Source organism: Nematostella vectensis, chromosome 9 (genome assembly GCF_932526225.1).
Source record: "Nematostella vectensis chromosome 9, jaNemVect1.1, whole genome shotgun sequence".
Classification (NCBI taxonomy): domain Eukaryota; kingdom Metazoa; phylum Cnidaria; class Anthozoa; order Actiniaria; family Edwardsiidae; genus Nematostella; species Nematostella vectensis.
In genome coordinates, this window is record NC_064042.1 from 16380896 (window position 1) to 16401554 (window position 20659).

Here is a 20659-nt window from a genome sequence, read left to right on the forward strand (position 1 = left end):
ATGGAAGCATGCACAAGTGATGACGGAGCACTTAGAAGGAGATGGTTACGTGAGTACCTTCCGTCTCTTACGGAAAGGAGGAAGTCGAACCGGGAAGTCAAGGACATCCAAGCAGGGGACGTGGTCCCGGTCATCGATAAGAACGCAACCCGTGGGTGCTGGCCTATCAGTCGAGTAGTCCGTACCCTACCTGGACGGGACGGGAGGTGGCCACTAAGAGTGGTGCGTACGTGCGTCCGGTGACAAAGCTGTGCGTGTTGGAGCGAGCATAATAAGGTACCTGGCGTCGCACTCGTGGGGGGGGGGGGGGGGGGGGGGAGGATGTTGCAGACAGACTCGCGGGCTTCCTGTGCGGAGGGTCACGTGACTGCCGAGCCGCCATGAGTTTCACTTTGACGAAGACCAGCGAAGTGAATGGGGCGGCTCGGTAAGTACTGTTGTTTTATCGACGTTTTAGGATAATGTTTACACGTTTTTAGAATATTGTTCAAGCATAGACTTTGGGCTATATCTGATTGTCTATCTATGTTGTTTTTAACACTTGTTACCGCCGATGGAAGATGAATTACATACCAGACCTTATACCTTATATCGTTTATATTATTTGAACTTATAAACTTATACCGCATGAATTTGATTTCTTTTTCGCTATTCTGGTTCGCTATTTCGGAGAAATTAACAATTATACTATTTCCATTGAGGTGGAAAGTGGCGAAATATCTACCGGGAGCCGAAGTGGAAATGGTATAACTGTTTTAGTATATAAAACGAACTTTAGAGCTTTACTTGCAAATCGGCTGTTAAACCCTCCATTTTGCTTGATTTCGGGTCGCAGAAAAATATCCCAATCCTAGGAGGTGTATATTGCATTTTATCCCGAGTTTCTCAACCAATCAAAATGCTTGTTTTTGCGAGGTTCTCGAGTTTTATATACTAAATGTATGTATTCTGTGTATATTGAGACCGCGCTATACTACTTCTTATATATGCATGTATTCTGACCTTTTCTTCGCATGCAAGCGTTTCGGCAGCTGGACTTGGTCGGGAAATTGTTTGCGTTACCATGGCAACCACCGAACGTGAACTTAATGCATTTTCGAGTCTCATTGTTGTAGTACCATCTTTGGATGGAGGCGCGGCAAACGCCGGGATTCTTGGGTAGGTCACAGATTGAAATGACGCCTACGATACAGAACTACTGTCACGTCATAAGACCACGCAATACGGGTAATGCAATTTAGCAATTTAGTAATGCATTACTGTCTCATAATAAAGTCACATAACGCTGTTAAACAGCACTGTCACACAATACTGTCACATAATACTTTCAAGCAATACTATCAGTAATGCCACGTTATATGGGAACAGAATGTCGAACAAAATGCGTGTTTATCTTGTAACACAATACAGCCTGACTGGCGGTCTCACTAGCATCTCACAAATAGCAATGACCATCACGCACTAGTACCCCGCTTTCATTGTAAAGTAGTTGTACCACCGCAAGCGTTTAACCCATTGCTGTACTAAAGTAATTGGGCGTGCGTTGTGATTTTGCGTCACGCAATATTGCGTGGAGACAGAAATGATTTTCCCAACAAATATGGTGGGTGTTTTCACGATATCTTAAAGTCCTGTCAACCTTATACTCCCTGCGCACCCTACAGCCATGTGACTTACCGGGTGTTGAGGACATCGTTGAGTTTTCAGTAGATGTGATGTTGGTACGAGACGTGACCAGTGATGGTTTGGCTATGAAAAAAGATGGTATCCAGTTACTTCGTCCATAAACCGCGTCGTCCACAACCAACTTGTCCACAAGTTGAGCCAACACGCCCACGCATAGTTTTCACAAAAAAGTAGCCTGGTAGCATCAAGTGTTTTATATTAAAATGTTTAACTTTAAAAAAGAGTCTTTTTTAGAACTTTGTATGCACAGTTATTTGGAACACCAATTCGACATAAAACATTGCATTAAAACGAACTCTTACTAACCCCTACGTAACTAGCACCGACTTGATCCCTGGAATATGTAGATCGAGGATCGTGTAGTTATTTTTGTGCGATTTAAGTGACGCGGCTAAGATTAGCAATTTCTTTTACGTCGCTTCAAGACCGTTGCGTTGTTTAACAAGAAAACACTGCCGACACAAATTCAACACGAAAATTTCGCTCTTATTTCTTTAATACATCATAAACCCCTATATAACTAGCACTGAATTAATCCCTGGGATACGTAGATTAAGGATGGTGTAGTTATTTTTGTGCGATTTGACTGGTTAGTGGACGAAGTAACTGTAAACAAAAAATATCTACGTCAAATGGAACTACTGTCGAGTCAGACATTTGAGTCAAAGATGAGTAATTGTTATTGGTCATTCTAATAGTTGCAATTTGGTCTTGACTTTTGATTTTTGCCGTTTTCATCATTTCTAGATTGGTTGTTTGTGTAGGAACGAGTTTCTGTTGGGGACCGATGTCACTCAATCACGACTAACATGCCAACCTAACCAATCAGGAACTTTCTAATCCGGGTAAAAGTAAAAAATGGTTATGATATTATGCCTTTGGTTCAAAGCGCTAAAACTTTAAGTCAAATAATGTAATGAGTGTTTTTCTGCAATTCATGGGCTCATGATTTCTAACTTCTTTAGCTTTGTATAAGGGCAAATAAAACATGAAATAACTATAATCTTTAGTTGTTGATTTGACCGAAACAAGCAAATGCAAGACTCGATGCAAACGGGTGTGAGGGGCCTGGTTGTGTTTCTTTCACATAATTGAATAATTCGACGCACTATCCACTTGACAAGGGCTTTTGACTTTTATCAAAGGTTAAACAAAGGGTAAAATAAATGAGTAAGAGATGGCCAATTAACATCGGTTGGCAGTGTTCGGTACTGCTCCCTTTAAAGTCCGACTTACCGTGGTCCTTTGCGGGTACACAAACCCCGACCTCCGGTATGCCTTGGTCGGGTATCCCGGGGATTTGCACTTTACACCAGTATCCTGGGGGACATGTGGAGCTTTCTTCTCCGGCCGAGCTCTGAAAAATACTGCAAGTCCTGAGTTGGTCCCTGCAATGCATCTTGGTCCGACACCGCCACTCGCCATGATGGCACACACTGAGAAATAAATAGACTTTTGTAACCGCCACTCGCCATGATGGCATACTACTGCCGCTTTATGTGATAAATACTGCCGCTTTATGTGATAACTACTGCCGCTTAATGTGATAACTACTGCCGCTTAATGTGATAAATACTGCCGCTTTATGTGATAAATACTGCCGTTTTATGTGATTACTACTGCCGCTTAATGTGATAACTACTGCCGCTTAATGTGATAAATACTGCCGCTTTATGTGATAGCTACTGCCGCTTATAATGTGATAGCTACTGCCGCTTAATGTGATAACTACTGCCGCTTTATGTGATAAATACTGCCGCTTTATGTGATAACTACTGCCGCTTAATGTGATAACTACTGCCGCTTTATGTGATAAATACTGCCGTTTTATGTGATAAATACTGCCGTTTTATGTGATTACTACTGCCGCTTAATGTGATAACTACTGCCGCTTAATGTGATAACTACTGCCGCTTATAATGTGATAACTACTGCCGCTTAATGTGATAACTACTGCCGCTTATAATGTGATAACTACTGCCGCTTATAATGTGATAACTACTGCCGCTTTATGTGATAACTACTGCCGCTTATAATGTGATAGCTACTGCCGCTTATAATGTGATAAATACTGCCGCTCAATGTGATAAATACTGCCGCTTAATGTGATAAATACTGCCGCTTTATGTGATAAATACTGCCGTTTTATGTGATTACTACTGCCGCTTAATGTGATAAATACTGCCGCTTTATGTGATAGCTACTGCCGCTTATAATGTGATAGCTACTGCCGCTTAATGTGATAACTACTGCCGCTTTATGTGATAAATACTGCCGCTTAATGTGATAACTACTGCCGCTTAATGCGATAACTACTGCCGCTTAATGTGATAAATACTGCCGCTTAATGTGATAGCTACTGCCGCTTAATGTGATAACTACTGCCGCTTATAATGTGATAGCTACTGCCGCTTATAATGTGATAAATACTGCCGCTTAATGTGATAGCTACTGCCGCTTATAATGTGATAAATACTGCCGCTTATAATGTGATAGCTACTGCCGCTTTATGTGATTACCACTGCCGCTTTATTTGAGCAAACTTATTGACGCTTACGAATAAAGCCAATATTTTTTTTTCAGACTGTCATTTCTGTGTTTATTTTGGCTTGAATTTGCCACTCAAAAGAACACGGTAATCTCTTAGCAAAAGTCCCCAATTAACGCTTAATGTGATACTAGTTCTTAATGCATTATATATTTTCATATTATTACATATTATTATTTATTATTTTGGGGGTCCGGTATCCATCAAATCGCGCGCTCTGATTGGCTCTCGTGAGGTCCGGTATCCTACGATGCGGACCCCGCGATACCGGACCGCTCACCTCCAAAGTTCGAAATAAATAGTTGATTTGTAAAATGACCATCTAAAACTGGATTTTTACTCCCGAGGTTATAGATCTTTACACTAAAACGGCATTTTATTTGTCATTTTATCTAGAATCGTTGACGTTACGGAAAATGGGCTTCAAACTCCCTGTGTTTTGACAATTTCCCGACATAATGATTTTGCAACGCGCGCGGCAATTTCAAGTTTGCTGAAAGTTTATTTGGGATAAAGAACGGCAGCAAATCGACACTCTAGGAACTAACCTGCATAATCAGCAAAACACGTTGAGAACGACGTATCAATTTTGGACTAAACTATTTGACCAAATTTTCGGTCAAAACTCAATGAATGTCTTCTTTGGAGGTTATTTATTTCTGGAGGATTAAAAGCGTTGTGTGGAAATACAAAATGGAGTTTATTGAACGATCATGAGCGAACAAACTCTTCACGAACATCGACGAAAGTCAGAAGCGAAACCTCGCCTCGTGCAACCATAAGCCCGTAAGTTAAACAAAGTTGGAATATTTATTGAGGAAAAAAATAAATTTCAACGCTAACGTATAAAACTTTCATGCCTAATGTAATAAAAATGAATCTTTGAATTAGAATAACGAGTTTGATTATGGTAAGACAGTCAAAGGGGCTGCGAATCAATAACGTTAGGTAAAGGACTTTTGATACCACAAAACCGAGGGTCAGAATTCTTAGGGTCAATGTACAAAGGCCTCACGTGGAATCGATGAGTATATTATTTTTTTGGGTACGTTGAAATGGTTTATAATACGACGCGTGCAGTTGTTTTGAGTCAATTCAAAATTTCTTCAAAATTATTTATAAATCAGAAAAAATCAAATTAAAGTTTACATGGTATGTTTTAAGCCTCTGTGAAAACAGAGTTTTATAAATTAGCCAATTACCAGTGAAACAACAATAAAAGCGACATACCATTTCTCGCAGGGCATGCTTCCTTTTCTTGAGTCCCCATATCTGTATGTCTGGCCGTCAAAATAACACTCTAGAGAGGAAACGACTCCCATAACATGTCATATATATAAACATAACCCATTAAACACCCCCCCTCAACAATGGAGAGGCGAACACATACATACACACCACCCATTAAACATTCCCTCAACAATGGAGGGGCGAACACATATATACTCACCACCCATTAAACATTCCCCTCAACAATGGAGGGCCGAACACATATATACACACCACCCTATAAACACCCCCCTCAACAATGACCGAGAATAATAATATTTCCACTCCCAAGGAATACGGAATAATCCCTCCCCCACGTAATACTAATTCCCCGTCCGCGGAAACACTAATCCCCCCATTCCAACCCCCTCCCCTCCAGGAATACTATTTCCCCCTCCCCGGGAATACAAATCCCCCCCCCCCCCCCGAATACAATTTCCCATCTCCCCAGGAATACTAATCCCCCCCGGGAAAACTTACTTTTACATGGCCCTGGCCACATCACCCCGACCTCTTCTCCCAATTGGCATTCGTGTCTGTAGAGCTCGCACGCGTTTGTGTACTGTTTCCCATTCTTGCCGCATACAGGCGTCTGCTTCCACTTGCCGCTTTTGCAGTTTCTCGGACAAACACACACGGGCCTTCCTTGGCGGCTCAACTCGCACAGTTGGCGCAGACCGCATTGCTTGGTTGCGCAAGCAACTGAAATTTACATAGACTGTTAAGCCATTGCCTCCTGGCTATTTTGAGTTGTTTGACCAAAAAGCGAGAACAAATACCTCTCCCTCAATTTTGAGTGTGTTACAGCCAGTCATAAAACACCACTTACAGCCAGTCATAAAACACCACTTCACCTAGTCAGATACCAGGTTGTACCCAGGCTTTTCAGCAGGCTTTGCGGTCCTAACACTTAGCTCACATCGCTTAGAGCAAGCATAAGATGACAGAAAAATAAAGCTAATAAAAATACAGCTAAAAGCATATTAGGAGGACATCATTAAGTATATTGGGGAATAATTGAGTGCTGTGTTTACGGATAATTGCAAGCAAAGTTTCTTAAATTATTAAGCGAAAATAAGTAAAGATTTGGTCGTTTGGAGCTCCGCTTTTAGGCAATTCCTAAATCTATATACTAGATATATTTAGGCACTGCCTAAAGCGGAGCCCAGCATTTTTTGTCCTTATTTTTAAAGTACAAAAATTGTGGTTTAGATATCCAAGAGCTGTTTACAATTTCTGAAACTACCACAAGCTTTACAAAATATAATCGCGCTTTTCTCTAAATTCAAAACACTATTCAGGCCATTGGAAAAATGTCTTAAGTTTAATAGATAAAGTATTATCAGAAGATACAATCTATATTCTTACCTTCATCCTAATAATATTTTGTCATCACCCTACCCCCGAAATTGCTTGTATTTCCAAAATACCAAAATGTTAGGTTTGAGCAATCCTTGAGATTTCAAAACTATTAAATTGTATTTGTATAATTGAAGTATACTATGAAGAACAAAAATGAGAAGGCTAGTTAATATTTATCTTTCATCCATGAGTTATAAACATTTCAAAAGCGATCACAACAACACAAGCTTCTGATATTGTTTTGGGGGTTCTCCTTAGAAGTTTATTTTTTCCTTTTTGATACCAAGCATGTTTGCTGAATGATGTTTTGCCTTTGAAAAAGTAAGTTATAAATATAGTTTGTGAATGGCAAAGAGACTTTTTCAAAGGGGAAAAGGTTACTTAACCTTTTTTATGATAATGGATTGGGCAGTTCGTTGCTGTCAAACACTACTTTGTAAGCCTTGAACGCGATAAATCTTATTGGGATGTAAAATAAGATACTAAAAGCTTTAAATAAATCCTGAATCTTTGTCGAAAGTAAAAGGAAAAGATTTCAACCGGGAAAAGTCTGTTATCAATAACACTAGCAATCGGGCGCGTTGGTCGAATGGACGTTTGCCGTAAAATGATCAATTTCAAATAATTTAATGTATTATTATTTTTTAATATTCACATGATACCGGATTTGCCTCTGTTATTTAGTATGCCAAGTTTAAATTTCATTTGATCCAAAATAGAAAAAGAAATACAGGGAACAGAACAGGCAATTTCAGCTGTACGAATTGTTTTGACAATCTCTATCGCGAACAGCTAGAACGAACGAAAGTATTCTACCGATAAAAGAGAGTCCATATTAATTAACCTATACTATTCATCGACAAGTCCCTCTAAAGTTGAGTCATCTTCTTTCGCTTTCCCATTTCAGCTTATCGTAGTTCTGTTCGTACCAAATGCCAGGGTATATTCATTCATAAATACAGTGTGTTTATGAATTGTCATGTTCTATAATGTGATATAGTGTAATACTTGCAGTGTGTTCATGAATAGCCATGTTCTATAGTGTGATACATACAATGTGTTAATGAATGGTCATGCTCTATAGTTTGATACTCACAGTGTGATACTCACAGTGTGTTCATGAATGGTCATGTTCTATAGTGTGATACTCACAGTGTGTTCATGAATGGTCATGTTTTATAGTGTGATACATACAGTGTGTTCATGAATGGTCATGTTCTATAGTGTGATTAATACAGTGTGTTTATGAATTGTCGTGTTCTATAGCGTGATATTCACAGTCTGTTCATGAATGGTCATGTTCTATAGTGTGATACACAAAGTGTGTTCATGAATGGTCATGTCCTATAATGTGATACTCACAGTGTGTTCATGAATGGTCATGTTCTATAATGTGATACTCACAATGTGTTTATGAATGGTCATGTTCTATAGTGTAATTAATACAGTGTGTTTATGAATGGTCATGTTCTATAGCGTGATATTCACAGTCTGTTCATGATTGGTCATGTTCTATAGTGTGATACTCTCAGTGTGTTCATGAATGGTCATATTCTATAATGTGATAATCACAGTGTGTTAATGAATGGTCATGTTCTATAGTGTGATAATCACAGTGTGTTCTATCATGAATGGTCATGTTCTATAGTGTGATACTCACAGTGTGTTCATGAATAGCCATGTTCTATAGTGTGATTCTCACAGTTTGTTCATAAATGGTCATGTTCTATAATGTGATACTCACAGTGTGTTCAAGAATGGTCATGTTCTATAATGTGATACTCACAATGTGTTCATGAATGGTCATGTTCTATAGTGTGATTAATACAGTGTGTTTATGAATTGTCATGTTCTATAGCGTGATATTCACAGTCTGTTCATGATTGGTCATGTTCTATAGTGTGATACACAAAGTCTGTTCATGATTGGCCATGTTCTATAGTGTGATTCTCACAGTGTGTTCATAAATGGTCATGTTCTATAATGTGATACTCACAGTGTGTTTAAGAATGGTCATGTTCTATAATGTGATACTCACAATGTGTTCATGAATGGTCATGTTCTATAGTGTGATTAATACAGTGTGTTTATGAATTGTCATGTTCTATAGCGTGATATTCACAGTCTGTTCATGATTGGTCATGTTCTATAGTGTGATACTCGCAGTGTGTTCATGAATGGTCATGTTCTATAGTTTGATGCAGTGTGTTCATGAATGGCCATGTTCTATAGTGTGATTCATACAGTGTGTTTATAAATGGTCATGTTATATAGTGTGATACTCGCAGTGTGTTCATGAATGGTCATGTTCTATAGTTTGATACAGTGTGTTCATGAATGGTGATGTTCTATAGTTTGATACAGTGTGTTCATGAATGGCCATGTTCTATAGTGGGATTTATACAGTGTGTTCATGAATGGTCATGTTCTTTAATGTTATACTCACAGTGTGTTCATGAATGGTCTTGTTCTAAGTGTGATACATCGGTGTGTTCAAAAAGGGTCATGTTCTATAGTGTGATAAATACAGTGTGTTAATGAATGGTCTTGTTCTATAATATGATACTCACAGTGTGTTCATGAATGGTCATGTTCTATAATGTGATACTCACAGTGTGTTCATAAATCGTCATGTTCTATAGTGTGATACATACAGTGTGTTCATAAATGGTCATGTTCTATAGTGTGAGACATACAGTGTGTTCATGAATGGTCTTGTTCTATAGTGTGATAATCACAGTGTGTTCTATCATGAATGGTCATGTTCTATAGTGTGATACACACAGTGTGTTCATAAATGGTATTGTTCTATAGTGTTATACACAAAGTGTGTTCATGAATGGTCATGTTATATAGCTTGATACTCGCAGTGTGTTCATGAATGGTCATGTTATATAGCTTGGTACTCACAGTGTGTTCATGAATGGTTATGTTCGGTAGTGCAATACTCACAGTGTGTTCATGAATGGTTATGTTCGGTAGTGCGATACTCACAGTGTGTTCATAAATGGTCATGCTCTATAGTGTTATACATCGGTGTGTTCATAAATGGTGATGTTCTATAATGTGATACTCACAGTGTGTTTATGAATGGTCATGTTCTATAGTGTGATACATACAGTGTGTTCATGAATGGTCATGTTCTATAGTGTGATACATACAGTGTGTTCATGAATGGTCATGTTCTATAGTGTGATTCTCACAGTGTGTTCATGAATGGTCATGTTCTATAGTGTGATTCTCACAGTGTGTTCATGAATGGTCATGTTCTATAGTGTGATACTCTCAGTGTGTTCATAAATGGTCATGTTCTATAGTGTGATACTCACAGTGTGTTCATGAATAGCCATGTTCTATAGTGTGATTCTCACAGTGTGTTCATGAATGGTCATGTTCTATAATGTGATACTCACAGTGTGTTTAAGAATGGTCATGTTCTATAATGTGATACTCACAATGTGTTTATGAATGGTCATGTTCTATAGTGTGATTAATACAGTGTGTTTATGAATTGTCATGTTCTATAGCGTGATATTCACAGTCTGTTCATGAATGGTCATGTTCTATAGTTTGATACAGTGTGTTCATGAATGGTCATGTTCTATAGTTTGATACAGTGTGTTCATGAATGGCCATGTTCTATAGTGTGATTCATACAGTGTGTTTATAAATGGTCATGTTATATAGTGTGATACTCGCAGTGTGTTCATGAATGGTCATGTTCTATAGTTTGATACAGTGTGTTCATGAATGGTGATGTTCTATAGTTTGATACAGTGTGTTCATGAATGGCCATGTTCTATAGTGGGATTTATACAGTGTGTTCATGAATGGTCATGTTCTTTAATGTTATACTCACAGTGTGTTCATGAATGGTCTTGTTCTAAGTGTGATACATCGGTGTGTTCAAAAAGGGTCATGTTCTATAGTGTGATACTCACAGTGTGTTCATGAATGGTCATGTTCTATAATGTGATACTCACAGTGTGTTCATGAATGGTCATGTTCTATAGTGTGATACTCACAGTGTGTTTAATGGTCTTGTTCTATAATATGATACTCACAGTGTGTTCATGAATGGTCATGTTCTATAATATGATACTCACAGTGTGTTCATGAATGGTCTTGTTCTATAATGTGATCCTCAGTGTGTTCATGAATGGCAATGTTCTATAGTGTGATACATACAGTGTGTTTATGAATGGTCATGTTTTATAGTGTAATACTCACAGTGTGTTCTATCATAAATGGTCTTGTTCTATAGTGTGATACATACAGTGTGTTCATGAATGGTCATGTTCTATAGTGTGATACACACAGTGTGTTCATGAATGGTCATGTTTTATAGTGTGATACTCACAGTGTGTTCATGAATGGTCATGTTCTATAGTGTGATACTCACAGTGTGTTCATTAATGGTCATGTTCTATAGTGTGATACACAAAGTGTGTTCATGACTGGTCATGTTCTATAGTGTCATACATATAGTGTGTTCATAAATGGCCATGTTCTATAGTGTGATACATAAAGTGTGTTCATGAATGGTCTTGTTCTATAATGTGATACTCACAGTGTTTATGATTGTTTGTGTTCTGTAGTGTGATACATGCAGTGTGTTCATGAATGGTCTTGTTCTATAATGTGATACTCAATGTGTTCATGAATGGCCATATTCTATAGTGTAATACAAAAGTGTGTTTATGAATCGTCATGTTCTATAGTGTGATACTCACAGTGTGTTTTATCATGAATGGTCATGTTCTATAGTGTGATTGATAACAGTGTGTTCATGAATGGTCATGTTCTATAGTGTGATTCATACAGTGTGTTCATGAATGGTCATGTTCTATAGTGTGATACACAAAGTGTGCTCATGAATGGTCATGTTCTATAGTGTGATAAACAAAGTGTGTTCATGAATGGTCATGTTTTATAATGTGATACTCACAGTGTGTTTATGAATGGTCATGTTCTATAGTGTGATACACAAAGTGTGTTCATGAATGGTCATGTTCTATAATGTGATACTAACAGTGTGTTTATGAATGGTCATGTTATATAGTGTGATACACAAAGTCTGTTCATGAATGGTCATGTTCTATAATGTGATACTCACAGTGTGTTCATGAATGGTCATGTTCTATAATGTGATACTCACAGTGTGTTTATGAATGGTCATGTTCTATAATGTGATACACACAGTGTGTTCATGAATGGTCATGTTCTATAGTGTGATACACAAAGTGTGCTCATGAATGGTCATGTTCTATAGTGTGATACACAAAGTGTGTTCATGAATGGTCATGTTCTATAGTGTGATAATCACAGTGTGTTTATGAATTGTCATGTTCTATAATGTGATACTCACAGTGTGTTCATGAATGGTCATGTTCTATAGTGTGATACACAAAGTGTGTTCATGAATGGTCATGTTCTATAATGTGATACTCACAGTGTGTTTATGAATGGTCATGTTCTAAAAGGTACTTTAACCCATTGACTCCTGGCTTTTTTGGAGCTGAATTTCCAAAAATTAGACTGAAAACAGATACCTCCCCCCCTATTCTGAGTTTTATACAGCCCGTCAAAGTCAAACACAGCTGCACCTAGTCAGCGGTATCCAAGCTTTCCAACAGTGCTTTGCGGTCCCCACTTTTAATCCCTCGTCGATGTGCTGAAGCCAGCACAAGTTGATGGTTGCTTGTATTTTTCATCAAAAATACAGCTATGAGCATATTAGGAGGGTGTCTCAGGACATCATGAAGTCTTTTGGGGCATAATTGAGTGCTTTGCTTATGGATATTTGCAAGCAAAGGTGGATTCATGATGATTTTTTCTTGTTTGGCTTTGCCCGGATGAGAAAATAATTTTCTAATGAATCACCACAGCTCTCCTAAATGCTGTCTTTTCTGAAACCAAATTGATTCCAAAATTGTTTACACTGCTATTCTGGGTCTGTATGGCCTGGAATTGATTCGTTTGGCTTCGGGGTGAAAAGACTTATAAAAAACTATCTGACTTTGGGGAGAGGAGTGTTGACTGGCCCTCCCCTCGTGAATTTTCCCCTGGATCTCCCAGAATGCTTTGCAATACGTAAATATATTTTTGTGGTTGTACAATCCTTCAAGGAATGAACATTGTGTTTTGAGGCCAAGGAAATGTACCTGGAGGATCAGAATAAAGGTATCTATTTGTGTCTTGAGCTGTGTTTGCTGATTTCTCTCCCTTGTGTGGTATTTTGAGCGTTTTATTGAGAGGGGTGATTCTGCTTTTCTCTCCTTGTTCGATTTGAGATTTGTCAAAGACCCTGTGCTATTATTTGGCTTAAGAGTAGATGCCAACACCTTGGTTGGATGCATATCTGCAAGACCATTTATCCCTTAGACTGATGCCTGAGTATCTTCATCTTGTTGTGTTTATTTTGAATTTATGAATTTTTTGGGTTGTGGGTACTTCCCAAAGCCGGTACAGGCCGGTTGAGGGGTCAATGTGTTTACCAACACACCCTAAAAATCATGCTTGCCTCACTGCCTGAGAACAATGCAAGTATTCTCGCGGTGTTAAGTCACCGCGAGAATAGCGATGCGCGAAAAAGTGAATAGACTTAGCAATTGTTTGAAAAATGTTCTGCTGGAGGCTGAAAATCGGTATTGTCCATGGGTATTTTAGGGTATTAATTGTTTGGCTCGATTGCACCTTAAGCATAATTGGCAAAGCGTAATGTTTTTTGAGCAACTTACTTTGTTCACATCTTGATACTGGAAAATTCCTGGGCATGCAAGCGAGGCTGGTGTCGCAAAGCCACTCGTTGCCACTTATGTCAATGCCACAGGGCTCCCATTCAAGTTTTGCGCACATTTTACAGCATCCACACCTGTCGTAAATGAGGCCACCTTTACACGTATCTGTACGCGGGCACTGGGACGCATCACATGACTCTGGGCAATCAATATATGCTCGGGAATAAGGAGCGAAGAACGCAAGAATAAATAGCGAAATAAGAGTGCTCTTCATTTTGTAGAATATCTGATGAAAAAAAACAGTCTAGTTAGCGGCTTGTGTCGTGGATAGTGTCTAGTTAGTATCTTGTGTCGCGGATAGTGTCTAGTTAGTGTCTTGTGTCGCGGATAGTGTCTAGTAAGTGTCTTGTGTCGCGGATAGTGTCTAGTTAGCGGCTTGTGTCGCGAATAGTGTCTAGTTAGTGTCTTGTGTCGCGGATAGTGTCTAGTTAGTGTCTTGTGTCGCGGATAGTGTCTAGTTAGCGGCTTGTGTCGCGGATAGTGTCTAGTTAGTGTCTTGTGTCGCGGATAGTGTCTAGTTAGTGTCTTGTGTCGCGGATAGTGTCTTTTGTCGCGGATTATTTCTAGCTAGTGTGTTGTGTCACGGATGGTGTCTAGTTAGTGTCTTGTGTCGCGGGTAGTGTCTTGTGTCGCTGATAGGGTCTTGGTTAGTGTCTTGTGTCGCTGATAGAGTCTTGGTTAGTGTCTTGTGTGGCGGATATTGTCTAGTTAGTGGCTTGTGTCGCGGGTAATGTCTAGTTAGTGGCTTGTGTCGCGGATAGTGTCAAGTTAGCGGCTTGTGTCGCGGATAGTGTCTAGTTTGCGGCTTGTGTCGCGGATAGTGTCTAGTTAGTGGCTTGTGTCGCGGATAGTGTCAAGTTAGCGGCTTGTGTCGCGGATAGTGTCTAGTTTGCGGCTTGTGTCGCGGATAGTGTCTAGTTAGTGTCTTGTGACGCGGGTAGTGTCTTGTGTCGTTGATAGTGTCTAGCTAATTGCTTGCCTCGCGGATAGTGTTTTGTGTCGCTGATAGGGTCTTGGTTAATGTCTTGTGTCGCTGATAGTGTCTAGCTAGTGTCTTGTGTCGCGGAGAGTGTCTAGTTAGTGTCTTGTGTCGCGGGCAGTGCCTAGTTACTATCTCTTGTGGTGGGTAGCGTCTTGTTAGTGTCTTGTGTCGCGGATAGTGTCTAGCTAATGTCTTGTGTCGCGGCTAGTGTCTAGCTAGTGTCTTGTGTCGCGGGTAATGTCTATTTACTGTCTTGTGTCGCGGATAGTGTCTAGTTAGCGGCTTGTGTCGCGGAGTGTCTAGTTAGTGGCTTGTGTCGCGGATAGTGTCTAGTTAGTGGCTTGTGTCGAGGATAGTGTCTAGTTAGCGGCTTGTGTCGCGGATAGTGTCTAGTTAGTGGCTTGTGTCGCGGATAGTGTCAAGTTAGCGGCTTGTGTCGCGGATAGTGTCTAGTTAGTGTCTTGTGTCGCGGGTAGTGTCTTGTGTCGTTGATAGTGTCTAGCTAGTTGCTTGCCTCACGGATAGTGTCTTGTGTCGCTGATAGGGTCTTGGTTAGTGTCTTGTGTCGCTGATAGTGTCTAGCTAGTGTCTTGTGTCGCGGATAGTGTCTAGTTAGTGTCTTGTGTCGCGGGTAGTGCCTAGTTACTGTCTCTTGTGGCGGGTAGCGTATTGTTAGTGTCTTGTGTCGCGGATAGTGTCTAGCTAGTGCCTTGTGTCGCGGGTAGTGTCTAGCTAGTGTCTTGTGTCGCGGGTAGTGTCTAGTTAGTGGCTTGTGTCGCGGATAGTGTCTAGTTAGCGGCTTGTGTGGCGCGTAGTGCCTAGTTACTGTCTCTTGTGGCGGGCAGCGTCTTGTTAGTGTCTTGTGTCGCGGATAGTGTCTAGCTAATGTTTTGTGTCGCGGGTAGTGTCTAGCTAGTGTCTTGTGTCACGGGTAATGTCTAGTTACTGTCTTGTGTCGCGGATAGTGTCTAGTTAGCGGCTTGTGTCGCGGAGTGTCTAGTTAGTGGTTTGTGTCGCGGACAGTGTCAAGTTAGTGGCTTGTGTCGCGGACAGTGTCAAGTTAGTGGCTTGTGTCGCGGATAGTGTCTAGTTAGCAGCTTGTGTCCCGGACAGTGTCAAGTTAGTGGCTTGTGTCGCGGATAGTGTCTAGTGGCTTGTGTCGCGGACAGTGTCTAGTTAGTGGCTTGTTTGGCGGATAGTGTCTAGCTAGTGGCTTGTGTCACGGATAGTGTCTAGTTAGTGTCTTGTGTCGCGGATAGTGTCTAGCTAGTGTCTTGTGTCGCGGGTAGTGTCTTGTAAGTGGCTTGTGGCGGATAGTGTCTAGCTAGTGTCTTGTGTCACGGAAAGTTTCTAGTTATGTGTCGCGGGTAGTGTCTTGTAAGTGGCTTGTGTCGCGGATAGTGTCTAGCTAGTGGCTTGCCTCGCGGATAGTGTCTTGTGTCGCTGATAGGGTCTTGGTTAGTGTCTTGTGTCGCTGATAGAGTCTTGGTTAGTGTCTTGTGTGGCGGATATTGTCTAGTTAGTGGCTTGTGTCACGGATAGTGTCTGGTTAGTGGCTTGTGTCGCGGATAGTGTCTATTTAGTGTCTTGTGTCGCGGGTAGTGTCTAGTTAGTGGCTTGTGTCGCGGATAGTGTCTGGTTAGTGTCTTGTGTCGCGAAAAGTGTCTAGTTAGTGTCTTGTGTCGCGGATAGTGTCTAGTTAGTGTCTTGTGTCGCGGATAGTGTCTTGTTAGTGTCTTGTGTCGCGGGTAGTGTCTAGTTAGTGGCTTGTGTCGCGAATAGTGTCTGGTTAGTGGCTTGTGTCGCGAATAGTGTCTGGTTAGTGGCTTGTGTCGCGGATAGTGTCTAGCTAGTGTCTTGTGTCGCGAATAGTGTCTGGTTAGTGGCTTGTGTCGCGGATAGTTTCTAGTTAGTGGCTTGTGTCGCGAATAGTGTCTGGTTAGTGGCTTGTGTCGCGAATAGTGTCTGGTTAGTGGGTTGTGTCGCGGATAGTGTCTAGTTAGTGTCTTGTGTCGCGGATAGTGTCTAGCTAGTGGCTTGTGACGCGTTTGTGTACGCCCAGCCATACATTGTCACGTACTCGAGACGTGTGCACGTGCACGATGAATAATCGTTTAAGTTTAGGTCAAAGTGTATATGCTAATCATCTTTTATTTAGACTATTACCAGCATTGAATAAAGGCAGTCTCGCTAACATGTACAAGGACTATCACTATCAAGGACTGCATGGCAAAATACAGTATTAAATGGAGAGCGATGTTAAAACAAATAAAAACAAAAATAGGAAAGAGAAATTGTTTAAATAAGAGCATGAGCCGTCGCGTAGCTGAGGAATAAAAAAATAAAAAAAATTATTTGTAAACTATTTTTTACAAGTTTTTGATTTTGATAATAATCGCTAGAGGATAGCGCTCTTCCGTAAGAAACAATTTAAAACAAAAACAAAATAACGATTTTTCCACGAGAAATTGATGGGTCCCGCTAATCTTATACCCCCTCAGTGATATGCGTTATTTATAGTTTTTTAAGGGCTTCATACATAGAAAGAACAATCATGAATTAATTACATGCTTCGCACTCAATTTAGCGGTAATGAAACGGTTGTAGCATTCAGGAGATCATTCAAGCCATTGACATTAATCTGACACAGGCAGAACAATAATATGCCGTGCCATAATTATCCGCTATACTCTCAAGGATCATCAACAACATGCAGCTATCAGCTTTCTGTCGAATCTCAGCAATTCCGCACGGGAGCTAGTTATATCTTGTGTCGTTTATTTTGAAGGATGTGTGGTCGACAAAACACTGAGATCTTGAGATCTACGGCAAAACAACCGCGAATTGCAAACACGCTCAAAGTAGGAATTACGCAGTAAAATCCGAGCTTCAGACGTTCGATTTGTTGAGTGCTAACTACTCCAAGGGTTTACTCACAAATACGTCTGCAATCTCGCAGTTTGTCTTTTCTCACAGCAACGTCAGTAAAACTAGACCGGGAATCTTATATAGCAAAAGACGCTGCGTAGATGCTCTTCTGGCCGAGTTTAGATCGTACAATGGAGTTTGAATGAATCTCAGACTAGACAAAACACTTCGTTCTACTCTCCCACCAAGCACTTCAGTCGCGAGATATTCCCTCTTACCTTTTCTGTTCCTGTCACTCTGAAATGCACGTCTCTCAGCTTTGTATAGGAAAGTTCGATTAATGGAATAGGCTCTCTCTTCACCTTGAGCCCAACGCAAGATTCTAAGCATCTGTAAGCTGACACCTCGCTTGCTGACGTTACAAGAGGGAATGCATTGGTCTATCACCGTCTCGATACGTCTCGCGCAGAGTCCACCTTTCGCCGCCAGACTTTACAAAACAAATACTTTATTTAATCGCCCCTAACGGTTTTTTTTTCAGATTAATTTACAATTATTTTAAAATATATATAATTATAAATGGTTATTCACAATAATGCGTATGACATTGATGCTGATACTACTGCTAATAATAATGATATAGAAAAAAGAAACGTCGACTTTTCGCCCTTTAAAAAAAAAATCGTGAGAGTTAAAGGACTTTCCTATTGGTGGAGAGAGCGAAATCGATGCCAGAACTGCTCTATAGAGAAATTGCACTGCGCCACAGGGAGGCTTGTATCTTTCGCTATGCTTTGTATTATAGCTATGAATAGCAGAAATCAAAAGAGTTACGAGTTGAAGTTACGAGGCTATTCATGCATCTAAAGAGCATTGTAACATCACGCATTCCGAGTAGTTTTTCAATTGACAGCTATCCAAGATCATTAGACATCCACCGCCAGACATGGATTTGTCGACAACATTTGTGTTGAACTGTACGGCCTTTTACTAAATGACAGATGGATTTCTTGAAGATCCTCTTAGGAACTAATTATAGTCTCTACTAAAATAGTTTCTACTTGTCAACTATTACTTGATCAGTCTACCACTTCTTCATAAACCGCCAACCGAGCCATCAGCGCGGTGTTTCCGTTTTCCTCTCGGAAACTCGAATGAACGTCTCCGATGCGCTTTCCGTAGCGTTCCTAAAAGCGTTCCGATAATACCATGGCTATCTTTGAATACCAAGAAGGACGTAAGAACTTCTCTGATTTTATCGACTGAAATATTTAGAAACTGCACAAATAGATTAGAAGACACATGAAGAGTAAGTTATTATAAGTAATATATTAAGTAAGTAATTATAGTTTATAGTGGAAATATTTTTTTTAAGAATATTTTCATGTTCTCCAAAGAAGCTCTATGTTTAAGCAATAACTTTTGGGATGACTTGAGAGATTCGATGTCATTTTGATTCCTGGAGGCATTACGTGAATCAATAAACGATAAAGAATAATGCACATGTCTGTCGTACTAGCACGCGCTATATAGCAAGTCACTTGGCCTGCGTCAAGAATCGCGTGACAACGTCAACCCGGCGGAGGGGTGGGGAGGTATCTGATCCCGCTTATAAAAGGATACCCTGTCTTGATAATAAGAGCCAGAGCGACAAAGATGAATGTACCTTACAAAAAAGCTTCCTTTTAAAAGAAAAAAAGACTCTGTATTTAACCCTTTCACTCCTGGGTACTTTTGAGCAACATTGTAAGAAAAACAGACTGAAAACAGAAACCTCCCCCCCTACTTCAAGTTCAACACTACCAGTTAAGCTAAGCTACCGCTGACCCAAGACGGTATGCCTTGAAGTTTCCAACAATGCACTGCGGTGCCTTTTTTTTCTAGCGACGGCACTGCTACAGCCTGTTGCTTACAACAGTTTTGCTTGTAATTTGCTTAAAATTACAGCTTTTTCACATCTGGAGAGTGCCTTAGGACATCATGAAGTCTTTTTAGGCATAATTAATGCTGTGCTTATGGATGTTTGCACACTGAGGTTGATTCAATGTGATAATTCCTTGTCTGGACTTCACCAAGTGAGAAAGGAATTTTCTGGTGAATGTCCTCATACTCTCCAATGTGGGCCATCTTTGCTACCCAACCTTATTCAAAAATTGTTTTCAGGCTTATTCTGGGTTCCTTGGACCTGGAAATGTTTTGTTTGGCTTCGTGGCAAAGAGACTTTAAAAACTAAAGACTAAAAAAAACTGTTATGATTCTGGGGGAGGAGATTGCCCGCCTGTCTGTCAAGGTGTTTCCAAGACTCCCATAATGCAGTGCAGGCATACAAAATAGGCTAAACATGGTGACGCTTCTAATGGAGGTTCTAGCATTGATTATTGTGACTGATTGCTGTAAAATGGGACCTGACGGAGCGCAATAAAGGTATCTATTGGTGACTTGATCTGTGTTTGCTTGTTCGGAATTTTGTGCTTTTTGGGTAAGAAATGTTTCTAAGTTTAAGCATTTGTTTACGAATTGGTCAGAAATTAAGGTTGATATTTTGACAAAAGAGTCAATTCTATTACATTGCTTCGATGCGCTTTTGAAGGTCGTCTATGCCTTGGATGAATCTATGAGTATCCGGGTCTGGTGATGTTTAGTTTGCATTTTTGACGTTTTGGAGTTGGGCCTATATTTTACAGGCGTCTCAGGGTAATAGCAATGAAAGACTTAATATTCACTTTATAGCGGAGCTCCCACGCGGCGCGAAGTGCCGCGTTAGTGGAGCCCCATACCTAAGAAAAAGTGATATATAAGAAAAATATGGTAACAGATATTGGTAACCCACCGACTCGGGTTTTGGTGACGCGATGTCCGTCCATCCGTCCGCAAAAAGCATCGTATGACAACCAAACTTGGCAGGTGTCATGTATGTTTCAAGGGAGGTGCAAAACTGTGGTCACGTGGTTTGTGACGTCATCGATGACGTCACTAGAAGCAAGAATATGATGAAGTCATAAAAAAATATTTATATTTCACGAAGGAAACATCGTATTGCAACCAAACTTGGTAGGTGTCATGTAGGTGTCAAGGGGGGTGCAACATGGTCAACATGGTCACGTGTTGTGTGACGTCATCGATGACGTCGCTAGAAGCAAAATA

General features: G+C 40.3%; 1 protein-coding gene across 2 annotated transcripts in view; it reads right to left on the reverse strand.

Annotated features, from left to right (window-relative positions):
* Positions 1-17949, reverse strand: part of LOC5502690 — a 46228-nt gene extending 28279 nt beyond the window's left edge. The window contains exons 1-7 of one of the 2 annotated variants that reach the window (XM_048732468.1): positions 17794-17949; positions 13606-13891; positions 5984-6205; positions 5465-5534; positions 2923-3122; positions 1678-1749; positions 1003-1182 (exon numbers count right to left, since the gene is read on the reverse strand). In XM_048732468.1, coding sequence (XP_048588425.1) covers positions 1003-1182; positions 1678-1749; positions 2923-3122; positions 5465-5534; positions 5984-6205; positions 13606-13879 — 1018 coding nt within the window. In that variant the 5' untranslated portion in view covers positions 13880-13891; positions 17794-17949. The remainder of the gene's footprint in view (positions 1-1002; positions 1183-1677; positions 1750-2922; positions 3123-5464; positions 5535-5983; positions 6206-13605; positions 13892-17793) is intronic. The other variant, XM_048732469.1, reaches the window with a different exon arrangement.
* Positions 17950-20659: the final 2710 nt, after the last annotated feature.